General features: G+C 47.6%; 1 protein-coding gene across 4 annotated transcripts; it reads right to left on the bottom strand.

Moving 5' to 3' along the window:
• Nucleotides 1-2,694: 2,694 nt before the first annotated feature.
• LOC102214785 (activin receptor type-2A-like) lies at nucleotides 2,695-10,227 on the bottom strand. 4 transcript variants are annotated; one of them, XM_005754889.2, is made up of 12 exons: nucleotides 9,151-10,227; nucleotides 8,538-8,757; nucleotides 7,758-7,876; nucleotides 7,484-7,638; nucleotides 6,887-6,910; nucleotides 6,446-6,589; nucleotides 5,292-5,435; nucleotides 4,960-5,093; nucleotides 4,763-4,877; nucleotides 3,920-4,058; nucleotides 3,475-3,605; nucleotides 2,695-3,347 (listed from the first exon to the last, which is right to left on the bottom strand). In XM_005754889.2, the coding sequence occupies exons 1-12, from the start codon at nucleotides 9,203-9,205 to the stop codon at nucleotides 3,132-3,134; spliced, it is 1,596 nt and encodes a 531-aa protein (XP_005754946.1). In that variant the 5' UTR covers nucleotides 9,206-10,227; the 3' UTR covers nucleotides 2,695-3,131. The 4 variants fall into 4 exon arrangements, with proteins under 4 accessions (XP_005754946.1, XP_013763439.1, XP_005754948.1 ...); XM_013907985.1 differs by having other exon boundaries at nucleotides 2,695-3,323; nucleotides 9,151-10,226; XM_005754891.2 differs by lacking the exon at nucleotides 6,887-6,910 and having other exon boundaries at nucleotides 9,151-10,226.
• Between the last annotated feature and the right edge of the window lie 3,463 nt (nucleotides 10,228-13,690).

The following is a 13,690-nucleotide window of genomic DNA, read 5'->3' as shown; positions in this document are numbered from 1 at the left end:
AAATACTCAATTAGGACAGTTTTTTACTTTCTAACCATAAATTCAGTATGACACACCCCTGTATCAGCTGTTTTCTGTTTAAAATGGAATAAAGATTACATTATATTTAAGTAGGCAGACCTACCCAGCACATGTTGTTAGTAACATCTGGATGGATGGGTGGACATTTTATTAGAACATATTAAATTTCACAGTAAATTAGTTTTGAGTCCCCAGAAAGGCGTCAATACTCGGTATGCTAAATATGCCGGCAGAATGAGGGTTAACATATATCAACATATAAATTTTAATTCAAATTAAATTTAGTTGGCAAATATCTGAAAACAGAAGAAACATGTGTGCCTGTGATCAGTATATCCACTGATCTACGTTCCACTCGTCATTCGTCTCCAGTTCATCCTCTGACTGAAGGAGGTCGAGCTACATCGCCCACGCTACGCATCAAAACACCTCTAACCTGAGCGTGCTCGGAGATTGAACATGATGTTCCCGTCGTCACCTCGATTACTACTGAGTGATGATCTCAGACTGCTTCAAAACATAAACAATCAGAAGAGGTTGGACGACTGATGACCAATCAGAGGACATGATGATTTTCATAAACAGATCAAACTCTCTTACATCACAGACTGTACAACAACAGCATCAATAATAATAATGATAATAATAATGATGACCACACAGTTAAATGTTCTGGTTTCTTCTTCTGCAGCAGAACATGATTCACTGTTAGGTTTGTGGGATAAACAGGATACAGTGAAGAAATTCACTTCCGAGCCTTTTTCACACCTTGGCTCATGTGATGAGGCACATGGTCAGCAGTGGGTCAAAAAGGTACAACTCCCACTATGGGTTAAATACCTGCGACGCTCCACCATCTGGTTTTAGAACTGAAGAAGCTTCAGTCTGTGAAACATCTTCAGGAATCAGAAATACATCCAGTCGTTTCCTTAGATCACCTTGACCTGGAGGACTGAGAACCTACAGACACAATTCCTCCTCTTTGATCAAACCCCACAGGCAGTCAGGCTGCTGCCATCACCACTGCTTTCATTTTGGGGTTTACCAGCAGGGGGCAGTGTTTCACACAGCACGCTGCTGCTCTAAAAAGCATTTGAATCACAGTGCAGCTGTTCCTTTATTGCCATTGGCTCAGCACAGGACTTGCAGCACACACACTTCCTGGTTCAACCTTCCAGTCTCAGGACCAGGACCACACTAACACCAGGTATCAAGCCCCCAACTCTTCACACGTGAACCCCTGAGCCAATAAAAGACAAAGCAGTAATCTCAAAAAGTGGATTCTGTTCATCTGGACCTTTCGTCATCAGCCAGGTAACATCTTCAGTCTCAGCTGACTGCAGGTTTCCCACCTTATAAACATGACATTTGTATGATGACTGACACTAGCACCACTGAACAATGGGCTGGGAGGTTAGTTCCTTGAGCTCTTCCGTGTTGTGCCATCAGTTTAGTCGGAGGTTGTTTGGTTTCTGTGATTTTGTTAATAAGGTTGGAAACCTGTAGTCATCTGATGTAAAGTTTCTCCCACTGAAAACATCCAGATGAACACGTCTGCCCAGATGTTTGCAGCTGTTTGTCCTGGACACAGTACTGCACTTTACGGTTGCTCTCTTCTTTTGTGCAATAAAAATAAAGGTCACATCCATATCTATCGATCGCTGTAGACCGCTCCACCATTCTCGTCCTTCCACACACCAACTGAAATCAGATGATTGTAGCAGGAAGAAAAAAAAACCCCTGTTTGTTTCCTTTCTATCTGCAAAGAACCGAAGAGCCTTTGTAGCACACAAACAACAGAACAAACAACAAATTACTGAATTTAGAGTAATTCAGTAATTTTGAGTACCGTACAGTAAAGCATTACTTTGTTGATGCAGACTTTAAAGTTAACTGAAGTTTGTAGACCGACTTCACTCTCAGGTGTGTTTGATCCGTCAGGCGTGCAGCTACAGTAACGGCACCTGTGAACTGATGACATCACTCACAGCAGTGATGTCAGAGTGTGATAGTGCCATCAGCTCCATCAGTCCCTGCTGCTCTGTCTGCAGGTGTTTGATCCTCATATACCTGCTGTCAGCACATCTGTCCATGCTTCTGACTCCACCTCCTTCCTAACCATGCTTAGAGCTGATTGAGAAAGTCTGGATTACCCGATTGAGTTCAGAACAATGATCACGTGACCTGAGCCTGATGTCGGGATATTTGAAACCAATCAGGAAACCCGATCCTCGATTTGCACAGGGACCTGAACGCAACATGTTCTCATCTGAACAGATTCAGCAGTCAGAAAACAGACGCTCTGAATGCAGCACAGGTTTAGTGATGTGTTCGCTGACATCATCGGCATCATCTGAGGTTAAAACAGTCCTGCTGACCTTTGACCTCCAGCTGCTCAGCTTAAGGTGACACCCAAAGAGTTCAGCTGCTAAATAACCAACCAATCAAAGCCTGTCCTGATGATCAAATGACTTCCTGTTTCTCTAAGAGACTCCTAAGTCTGACCCCGCCTACTCAGATGGCATCACACAGAAGCATGGTCTCCACAGCATGCACGTCTTATGAAGAACTCAGGATCAGTAAACAATGCTGAGGTCAGAGGTCAGCTTACATGTCTCTCTCTCACACACTCACACAGGAAATTAGTGTTTGAAAATAAAAAACACGGCTCTGTTTGTGTTCCTGTAAAACCGATTGATGTTTTTATTCTCCGATAATCAATACATCTGATCACATGATTGTTTCCTGATGTCCTCACCTGACTGACTCAGTGAGACCACATGTAGCAGCTTTACTAGAACTGAGTTTGACCCCGAGACGAACCAGAAGGTCAGACCGACCTCTTGGCGGCGAGGACTGAGAGACTAGGTCATCGGAGGTAAAAAGGTTCATGGCAGACGCGATTGTCAGCTCCAGGAGGTGAAAAAAGGAATAAAGTTTGTCTCTGTTCCTGATCAGACTTCCTGCTGATGACCCAATCAGCTGTGCTTACCTGCACGAGCCTGTACACCTGTAGCACAGTCACAGGCTTTGTTCTTTTATTCTGACATCTGTACTCTCCATCCTACATGAAGTCTTTTATTTTGGCGTCCCTGCCCTGCTCTGATTGATCATAAGCTTGACTCTTTGGGCGGGTAGTCCACGTTGGTCACCATGGTGACGACCGTGACAATCTCCTCGTGGGCCGTGACGCTTGACTGCTGCATCTGCACGACGCGCTCCTCCACGCAGCCCGCTGACAGCCGCGCCTCCGCCTCATGATCCCAGCACTCCTCCATCGTCTCACAGAGGAGAGCCAGACCCTGCCGGGGGGGCAGAGAGGAGACCTGGATCAGAGGTCAAACATAGCACTTGTTTCTTTATAAACTACACCAGCGGTGAGGTCATCCTGATGCTTCAAACAAATGCATCAGCTGTGGGTAATGTGCTGGTGCATTCTGCGTAGTGACTCACGGCGTGCTTCTGCCAGCACTCTCTGATTGTGGGCCTGAGCTTCTTGTAGACGACCACCTCCTGCATGTCCTCCAGAGACGGATGCTGACCCGCCTCCTCCTCAAAGGGCAGCAGGTACTCATCTACTGGACCTGAACCACAGAAAACCAGGTGTGCGGATCAGTCAATGACAGTCTTCACTTTGCCACACACACACACACACACACACACACACACACACACACACAGCAGGTGAAGACGTAAACACAGGACGGCGGCGTTGGCCTCCACCGACCACAACGACATGTTCATGTCAGTTTCTTCACATGTCACATAACCATTCTTTGTAAGCAGGTCAAACTTTAACAACCAACCAGGCATGACCCTGGCCAGGCCTAGGCCGGGGCTGTTGTTAAATTTTGACGTGCTGACCTGGTGAGTCATGTGACCTTCTGGCGTTTCATACCGTCAGCAGCTTTGCAGCGTGATGCGAGCTCCCACAGCACCAGCCCCACAGCGTACATGTCGATCCTCAGGAAGGAGTCTCTCTGGAAGTTGATGGCGCCCTCCAGGACCTCTGGGGCCATGTACCTCCTGGTCCCCACCTGACACAGACAGGAACCAGATCAGCTGTTTACTGAGGTGATGTGACACAACTACAAAGAGCAGAGGAGCTGGTGGAGGGGACATGGATAACATCACTGATATCAATAAAGTTTGAACTTGTTACGCAGCACTTATCTGAAGCCCCGCCCCCTCTGACCTCATGGCAGGTCCTCACACATATTTTAAACCTCTGTAATAACACAACAGCATCTAAATGATGTCATTACTGTGGAGACCGAGCTGTGACCGGTAAATAAACACAGCTCATTTAGAGCCAACCTCAAAGCTGCTACTAATATGTAAACGCAGTGAGTTTATCACACCATCCGCTCTGCAGCTTCACCTCCTCAAACCCTCTGATTGGCCACTCTGCTCTCATTTCTCTCTTTGGTTCCCCACACTCTGGACACTGCTCCGTTCAGCTACGCCTCCCCTGCTGTGCACAGCTGCAATCAGGCCAGCTCAACATCCCAGCACTAATTATTCTTCTTTTATCAAACATCCTTGAATATTTACCCATCAGCCACCAGATGGAGCTATTTGCTTCTTCCTAACCCAGACTGTCCTCACCTGGACCTCAGTGTACCTGGAACTCCATCATGCATTTGCTAAACACTCTTAGATATTTCTGTTTCCACTGACTGTTACACTCTCACTGCTGTAATGACAAAGCGTGACAGAGGCGTAGCTCGGGTGGACACACCTGTCCATGAGCGTCACCTGGAGACTTTCCCGCCTCAAACCTGAGAGCGAGGCCAAAGTCGGCGATGCAGGCAGTCAGGTTGGACTTAAGCAGGACGTTCTTACTCTTGAAGTCCCTGAAAAACACACAGAGCTGTCAGGCAGGTGTGTGTGTGTGTGTGTGTGTGTGTGTGTGTGTGTGTGCCTGTACGCTCGTACCTGTGTGCGATGGCGGGTTTGTATGCAGGTATGTCTTCGTGCAGGTAGGCCAGGCCTCGGGACATAGACTGAGCGATCCGACACAGTTCAGACCAGGAGACAACGTTGGCTTTAAGATGGTCAGTCAAGGAACCCTGAAAACACGTCATGGAGAACACAGAGTGAAGACTGAGGGTCAGAGGTCAAATTTGTTAGAGTGACTCAGTCTTCTGTCCACACATTCACAAACTGAACCCGCTCCAACTCGTCTACGCTCCACGTTCTTCCAGGTTCTAATGGAGTTTTAGGAGTGTTCTGCAGTTCCACCTCCAGCCTGCGGGGGTCACTGTTACCTTGTGATGGTAGGCGGTGACAAGCCACAGCTCCGTTTCCAGCTCGCTGCCTCTCTTCTCAGCGCCGAGGAACTGCAGCAGGTTCTCGTGTCTCATCCCGCTCAGGCTAAAGATCTCAAACTCGTTCTGCCAAGACTGACGCTCCTGAGCACAGGTCAGAGGTCAGAGTAGTCAGGGGCGTGGCCCAACTGTGACCTCACACAGAGGTAATTTCTCAACATGTGCTCTTGTGAGACATCAATTCAAAGGGTTAGGTTGCATTTCATCTGAAAATATGTGTTATTGTAGAATCTACTTTACAATATGAAGCTCCTCGAAGCGACTGGTGTTGTGATTTGGTGCTGTGGAAATAAAACTGAACTGAAACTCAAAAGTGGCCGTGGTGGAGGAGAGCGGCTAAAACTGTGAGAGAAGTTTGAAATGTGCCCGTTTCTGTGACACAAAGTAACTCTTAAGATGTTTCAGGTGAGAATGTAGATACGGATATTTCCAAACATCACCTCCCTCTGGGCGAACGGCCAGTTTGCCTCGCCAGGTGTCACCTGACCAAAAGGTCGAGGCTTATTCTCCCTGACTCCTGCCACATCATTTTTAAATCTCCCCAGGCTTTGGCCACTCAGTGGAGGTTAAACATCATGTTTGGCTTATTTCAGTGTTTTAGAGAAAATCTGTTTGATCAAAACTGGATCGTTGTATTTAACTTTCACGTCTCACTGGAGCGCTGTCACTGTGTTTGGAAACGAATATTCCGCTCATCATTATTCCCTCACGCAGATGTGCTCATGTATATGGAGCAGAAACATCTGGCGCAGCTGCTCATGAAGACTTCACACAAAGGATCAGATAATGTTTTTAACATTTATTCTGTTTCTACGACAATAAACAAAATCATTCTCACATCTGACCCGTTTGTTGTTCTTGTTAAATGAGCAGTGCGAGCTGTGCGTACATGTTTGTGTTTCAGTCATGTGACTGTTGGTGCTCAGCTGTATGAAGGTCATCAGTGTCTGGATGTTAGAAGAGCCGTGAAGACCAACGCTCTGATGCTCCTCTCACAGCCAAGCGTTTTGCCAAAGTGCTTGTAAGCACTTGTGTAGTAAATGGGCTACTTGTATTAACAATATCACACTAAGATTAACGGCACACACACTGACCTGGGCAGGGAAGATCTTGACGGCGACGTGTTCACTGAGCAGCTGAGCCTTCCACACGCAGCCAAAGCGCCCCCTGGCTTTCAGCTCCAGCAACTGCAGAGGCTTCTGTCCCAGGACGGGGGAGGGGGGCAGGGGGCCGGTCTCCTGGGGGAGACAGGTGGAGATCAGAGACAGAGGATACAGGAAAATAAAGAACATCTTGTCAGGGCTGTCGGGCCACACCCACATGGACATGTGTACATTAAAAACACAGAGTGACAGAACCATGAGAGTGGGCTGGCCTAAAGATGAGCGGTGTGGCGTGCTGACACAGTCATGCAGGGCAAGGAAGGAGCGGGACGTGCAGACATCATGTGACACAAAACATAAAGGTGCTCAGAGACCCAAAGTGGGAGAACACAAGGCGGGTGGTGACAGAGCACGCTCAGTGGGTCTCCTTACCTCGACCATGATGTGAAAGGCGTGCTGAGAGGCAAAGAAACAGCTCAGAGTCACACAGACAGGAAGAGGTGGAGCTAACTCACAGCCTCCCTCTGAAACATCAGCATTGCCTCACTACTCCAGCTATGTGTCACCGCCTCCTCGTGTCTTAGCCCCTCCCACCCCAGAGGTGAAGACACAGGTAACAAAAAGAGCATCCATGTCACATGACACAGTCACGTGACAGAGTTGATGATGCTGTTAAAAACTACAACAAACACCAGCTCTGTGTGCTGTTACCATGGAAACAGTGTTTTTCCTGATCACCCTGCGAGTGCTTCAGGTCTTTTATTTTGAACGTCAACCTGACGGTGTTCCTGACTTCCTGATTGGACTAAGCAGCAGGAACGTGTCAGGACAAACACCTGATCAGTACACCTGGCTTCAGTGTTTACCTGGAACGAGTTTGTTCACTTGCTGCTGGGACTTCCTGTAGAACAGACAGCTGATTAAAGCTGTTATGAAGCATTTATTGTAAAAGTTTGTTCCTCATTTTTTAAACTCAGAGCAGGAAGTCACCTGACTGTCACATGACCCACTCCTCACAGAAGGTCTCACCTGTGTGGGCACCAGCACAGGTGGGTAGGCCAGTTTGTGGTGTCGGTACATCCAAAAGGACAGCAGGACAATGATGGCAACGGCCATGATGGGGAGCAGCGAATACATCAGCGCGGTGACCACCGGGAGTCGCAGTGTGAGTGGGATATTTGTCGCTATGGAAACACACACGGAAAAGAGGTTACAACATGAAGTACAGGAGGCTTTTCACTATAAGGTTCCGTTTTAACATCAAAGATTTTCAGAATAAGGTGCGAGATGAGCAGGTACGTACGGGGCAGCGGCGGCGTGTGGTTGCTGTTGGGCAGGTAGAAGAACTTCTGGTTGCACAGACTTCCCTCACAGCAGCAGAAAAAGACGTCAGGGGACTCCTTCCTCTCGACACACTCCCACCTATCAGGAAACAGCACAGATGAACTGATGCACAGGTGAGGTCACCACACTCAAGTAACCCCCCCCCCTCCCAATTGATGTCTCCTCCTCACACGCACTAATGTCTTTCAGCTTTATCACTGAACTCTCAAGTGACCTCACACATGAGCTCACACAGGTGAGCTTTTACAGCACCTCTGAGTTCACGTATGAAAACTGATCAATTGCTCTGATTGATACATGGGGTGACTGGTGACAGGTAATGGTAAATGGACTGGTTCTTATATAGCGCTTTTCTACTCTGAGCACTCAAAGCGCTTTATACAACTCGCTCATTCACACAAACACTTTTCTAAGTTCTTAGTGCTATCTAACTAATTCGGAGTGTGTGAGTGTGAGCTAGCTCTTCTTCTCCTGAAATCACTCTGGTCCTCCGAGTGAACCTACAGCAACACGTAGGCAAACCAATTCAACTACAGGTAGACATACACCTGAACACACCTGCCCTGAGGGGACTTATAAAATCACCACTCTGTACTCGAACAAAGTCAGGTTCAGGTCTGGGAGCATCATCAATCAATAAACCGATCAGGTCTAAACTCTGCTATCCTCCTGTTGAACCACAGAAGCGCTCCTTTACTTCCTGTTGTTACCTGAGCATGACCTCTCTGGCCCCACCTACCTGTCATAGCAGCTAGGGTCGTCAAGCCAGCAGCCCTGTTTGACCACGGTCACCTGACCGGAGGTGTTCCTCCAGGTGGCGAAGCAGTGCTGCCGCTTATCCTTCTGCCCGGAGCAGATCTCCACGCCGCTGATGTTCCCTCGGCCCTCCACTGAGGAGGAGGAGGAGCTGTAGCTGTACAGCACACAGGTCTGAGTCTGAGTGTGGCCCAGGATTGCACCTGAGGAGGAAGCATACAGCATCGTGAGAGTGACTGAAACAGGTACAGATCAGCTGTTTCCTGTCAGCTCAAGAGCTAATCAATAACTGACCAATATCTGATCAGCAGGTTTTCTGCAGGAGGTTTGAGGTGACCTGTGGTTGAAGATCACCTATATATGATATACACCATTGAAGTAAAGCTGCTGGATAGCTGCCCTGGGGTGTTTCAGTGAGCAGACAGCATCACTGACACACAACTGACTGCTCTAGCCTATCTTAGCTCTGAGCCTGGATTAGGATCAAAGCAGCTCAGAGTTATTTACTGGGGCTTGTTTCCTGTGACATCAGAATTACACTCTGGTTTCTAATCGATTGTGTCTGTGGTGATGATGTTAGAGCCAGGTGTGCTCACCTGAGGAGCAGGTGATTAGGAGGACGCTAAAGGCCAGCCTGGTGGCGGATCCCATGGTGCTGCTCAGATAAATCCTAGTTTCAATCCTAATCCGGGATTACGCTCCCTCTGACTGACAACAGGACTCCGGGCACCGGAACCATGTCCCAGTCCAAGCAGCGGTTGCGGTCCGTTCACCGGGACGCCCCGTGAGAGCACTCGGGAAGAGGATCCCAGGAGCTGGGCAGGCCCTGAGACATGGTGCGCTGTCAGGAGATCCGGACCTGAGGACCAGTACAGGCTGCTCGCCGGGTTGGAGCGGTGCTGTAAAGGTTTATGCTGCAGAAATCGGTTTATCGACGAACTGACAGGTTATCAATCAGAGGACTGATCTGGAGTAACTCCATCAGCGAACCTCCGGCCATGAAGCACAGTTCACCTTAGACCCCTGCACCATTCTCCGCGAAGCCTCAGCCGTGCTGTGACCCTGGATCAAACTCACCTCCCCGCAGAGAGCCGGGCGGAGGTGTAGCCTCAGCCCGCCTCTGATTATCACTGCTCGGTCACACGGATGCTAGCTGGCCCGGCTACCCTTTAGCTTAGCTCCGAGGAGGAAAACCTCAAACCGCATCCGCGTCCCGTCTGTTCGCTCAGCGGGAGGAAGCGCCGTGTGAACGATCCCGGACTGGCTCACAGCGTACAGCCGACCTGTCCGCCTCCCCCTCACCTAGTCTCCGTATTACTTCCACTCCACACTCTGAGGCCGACAGCAGGAGGAAGATGGCGGCTACGCTGCGATCAGCTTGTTTTTTTCACAGTCTTCGAAAGTCACCTGTCACAGCGTACACGATCATCTGACGGGCACCTGCAAAAACCAATAGGATGCCTAGAACAATCCGGAGCCCCATTTATTCACCAATGATTAGCCGTGTTTGTGTGTAGAGCCCATGGAATGAGGGAAAAGCCCCGCCCACTGAAAAGAGGTTGGTGGGCTGTCAGAAAAATGGAGAAAAATAAAAGCGGAAAGAAACCTCCATAAACCAATCAAAATTCAGTAAAACTATTTTTTATTAATTTTTTTGTACTATAATCCAAATAAAATCTAAAAATGCTTTATAAACTTTCTGGCCTTTGAGATTTATACTTTAAACTTGTTTCGTCACTTGGTGGTGGAAACAGCAGTTAGCGACTGAACTAACATCATGTAGGTCCTCAGTAATCCAGATCATGGTAGTCTAAGGAGCTTGGAAAGAAAAACGTCTGGTCTTCTTTAACATCTTGAAGACATTTCACTTTTCATCCAAGAAGCTTCTTCACTTCTAACACCAAATTCATCTAATTCAAGGATTCAAAGCGTTTGTTGTCATGTGTGCAAGAAAAAGCATTACTCTGTACAATGACATTTTTTTGTCTGCTGTCCACACGCAGACTGGTTAATATGTACAAATAGCTAAAATACAAATAGCATGAATAAATAAATGGAGAAAACATCTGAAGTATTAAATAGATTTATGTGCAAAAGAGCAATATGTGAGATGACCTGATGTACAAAAAATATTATTACTGTTAAAATAGGTCAGCTGTTCAAGAGTCTGATGGCAGTGGGGAAGAAGGAGTTGTTGAGTCGAGATGTTCTGGATTTCACACTTCTAAACCTTTGTCTTGAGGGCAGAAGTGTGAACAGTCCGTGTTGGGGGTGTGTGGGGTCTTTGAGGATGGAGGCAGCTCTCCTCTGGACTGTGCGATGGTAGAAGCTCTGCAGAGAGGGCACCGGGGTCCTGATGATCTTCTCTACAGTTGTTATCACTCTCTGCAGGCGTTTGCGGTCCATAGCAGTAGTGCTGCTGTACCATGCAGTGATGCAGCTGGTCAGGATGCTCTCCACAATACAGCTGTAGAACCAGCTGAGGATCTTGGCCGACATACCAAATTTCCTCAGCCTCCTCAGGAAATACAGCCGCTGCTGAGCCTTCTTGACCAGCTGTGGGGTGTTCAGTGTCCAGGTGAGGTTCTCAGTGATGTAGACACCCAGGTACCTAAAGCTACCTAAAGTAGGCATACTGCAGGGGTGTCCAACTCCAGGCTTCAAGAGCTGGTGTTCTGCAGGTTTTAGATATCACCCTGGGTCAGCACACCTGAAAAAATGATTAGTTCATTACTGGGCTTCTGGAGAACTTCAAGACATGTTGAGGAGGTAATTTAGCCATTTAAATCAGCTGTGATGGATCAAGGACACATCTAAAACCTGCATATATTGACAGAGCAGTTCCCCTTGGTGGCTGCAGTTTGAAACACATCCCAGTCTGTTTGGGCAAAACAGTCCTGTCGGATACTCGCAGTCTCTGGGGTCCACAGTTTCACAGGTTTGATGGTTTCAGTTTCTGTCTGTAAGCCGGATACATGAACAGGGAGATTTGATCAGACTGTCCAGAGTGAGGACGTGGTGCAGCCCTGTATGCACCCTGTATGTTGCTGTAAATATGATCCAGGGTGTTCTTGTCACGGGTAGGAATGGCCACACGTTGATGGTATTTTGGGAGTACAGTCCATAAGTTGCACTCACTAAAGTCACCGGCGACGATAAAAACAGCGTCTCAATGAGTTGTCTCTAATGCGCTGATGTCGTCAAGGAGTTTGCCGAGCGCTGCTGCGGAGTTAGCGCGTGGCTGGATGTAAACTATGACCAAAAACACAGCTGACAACTCCCGCAGCAGATAGTAAGGGCGGCATGTAGCATTAAAAACTCCACGTCTGGCGAACAGTGCTTCTGGATAGTCTGCACGTTTCACCGCCACGATTTCTTAATGAAAGCACACTAGGGTGACCATATTTTGATTTCCAAAAAAGAGGACGCTTGGCCCAGTCATGAAGAACTTAGTAATACTGTTTGCTTAAAGAAAATTTTAACATATTTAAACGATGACTTCTCTCGGTTAATGAATGGTGAAACAAAAATGTCATATAGACTTTTACAAGTCAACAAGGGCAGAAAATAACTTAAAAACCTCTGGAATTAGATAATAGTACAGAAACAAGGTCTCATCTCTATAAGAAAAATGACCAGTATCGGGATGGTACGACGGAAATTTCTTTTGCAGTTCGTCTGAAAACTGCAGTTGCGCTTTGGCTGGTTTTAAACATCACCAGACATCACTACTGCGTGCTGTCTGTCCCGTGTGTGAGCGCAGAACAACACTCACAGCCACAGCTCAGGGATGACGTCACACATGTGGGTCCTCTGTAGGAAAACCAGGACATTTTCATCAATCTCGAAAATCCCCCCGGACAGAACGTGAAAAGTGGACATATCCGGGGAAAAGAGGACGGTCAGAGATTGTGTGAGTTACCTATGTCCACTAGTGCCTATGATAATGTAAATGATGGAGAGTCCCTGATTTTAAACCCTGTTGGGAGTGGTCCCTTAACAGGGTCATGGACCCATTTTTGATCATCGCCATAATCACGGGAGCCAAGGTGTGAAAACAGGTGTGGGTGATTATCAGCAGAGGTTTCAGGTGAAACCATTGTGAGACCCTCACAACTAAAATACACAATCAGAAATATCAGGATGGATAAAGATATAATTAGTGTTGGAAAAGAAATGACCCCAACCTCTCCCACAGGGGGACTGTAGAAAAGGGGAGAGGCCAAAGGTTGTACCAAATTTATAGGGCTGCACCTAAGAAGAAAAGGAGGAGGATGAGGAAGAGCTCTGACTGATAATGAGGAAAACTACAGGTGTGGAGGTCCTAAGAGTCAGGATATGAAGCACAGTTTGGGGTTCTTCTTCTATGTTGTGTGTTTATGAAGTGGCTGTTTGATGTCTGCAGTGTAGAGGTCTTAGCACTCCTCACTGCACAGCTACACTATTGTTTAGTTTGTGTCTGAGTGTGTGGCTGAGTTTGACAGATGTCTATCCCGACATCTGTCAAACACTCTGACCAAGTTCTCTGTTGATTGGGATGAAGAGAGGAGCAGTGATGGTGTGAGTCCAGCAGAGGGGGCTGTAACACCACAGGTCAGAGTCACACTGAGCCCGCTGTTATCAGTGGCTGCTGGCAGGAGAGTGACCAGCAGGGGGCAGCAGCACACTCCAGCCTTTGTGTCAGTGTGTCCCTGTTCTTATGATTTTCAACACAAATATTAACCTTTGAGTGTGAGTGTGTGTGTTTCTGTGTGTGTGTTTCTGTGTGTGTGTGTGTGTGTGTGTGTGTGTGAGAGAGAGAGAGAGAGTTTGTAATAAACCAGAGTGAATAAATGAAAGAATAAAAGCCTCAACATGATGTTGGGGGGGACGCCTCCCGTCGCTTCCCATAATGCACTGTGTCATAATGTTGGCAGCCAGATCCGAGCCCCAGAACAAAGACTCGACCTTCAGATGTTTCATTCATCGAACCTCTGAGCAGCAGGATACACACAGACACACACACACTCACATACAGACACACTCACACACACACACACTCAAACACAGACTCACACACAGACACACTCACACACACACACACACACACACACACTCACACACACACACACACACACACACACACACACACACACA

Source organism: Pundamilia nyererei, unplaced genomic scaffold, assembly GCF_000239375.1.
Source record: "Pundamilia nyererei isolate P.nyererei 1_Seehausen unplaced genomic scaffold, PunNye1.0 scaffold00728, whole genome shotgun sequence".
Taxonomy (NCBI): Eukaryota; Metazoa; Chordata; class Actinopteri; order Cichliformes; family Cichlidae; genus Pundamilia; species Pundamilia nyererei.
Note: the sequence above shows the minus strand (reverse complement) of the source record. Positions and strands in the feature narration are given on the sequence as shown.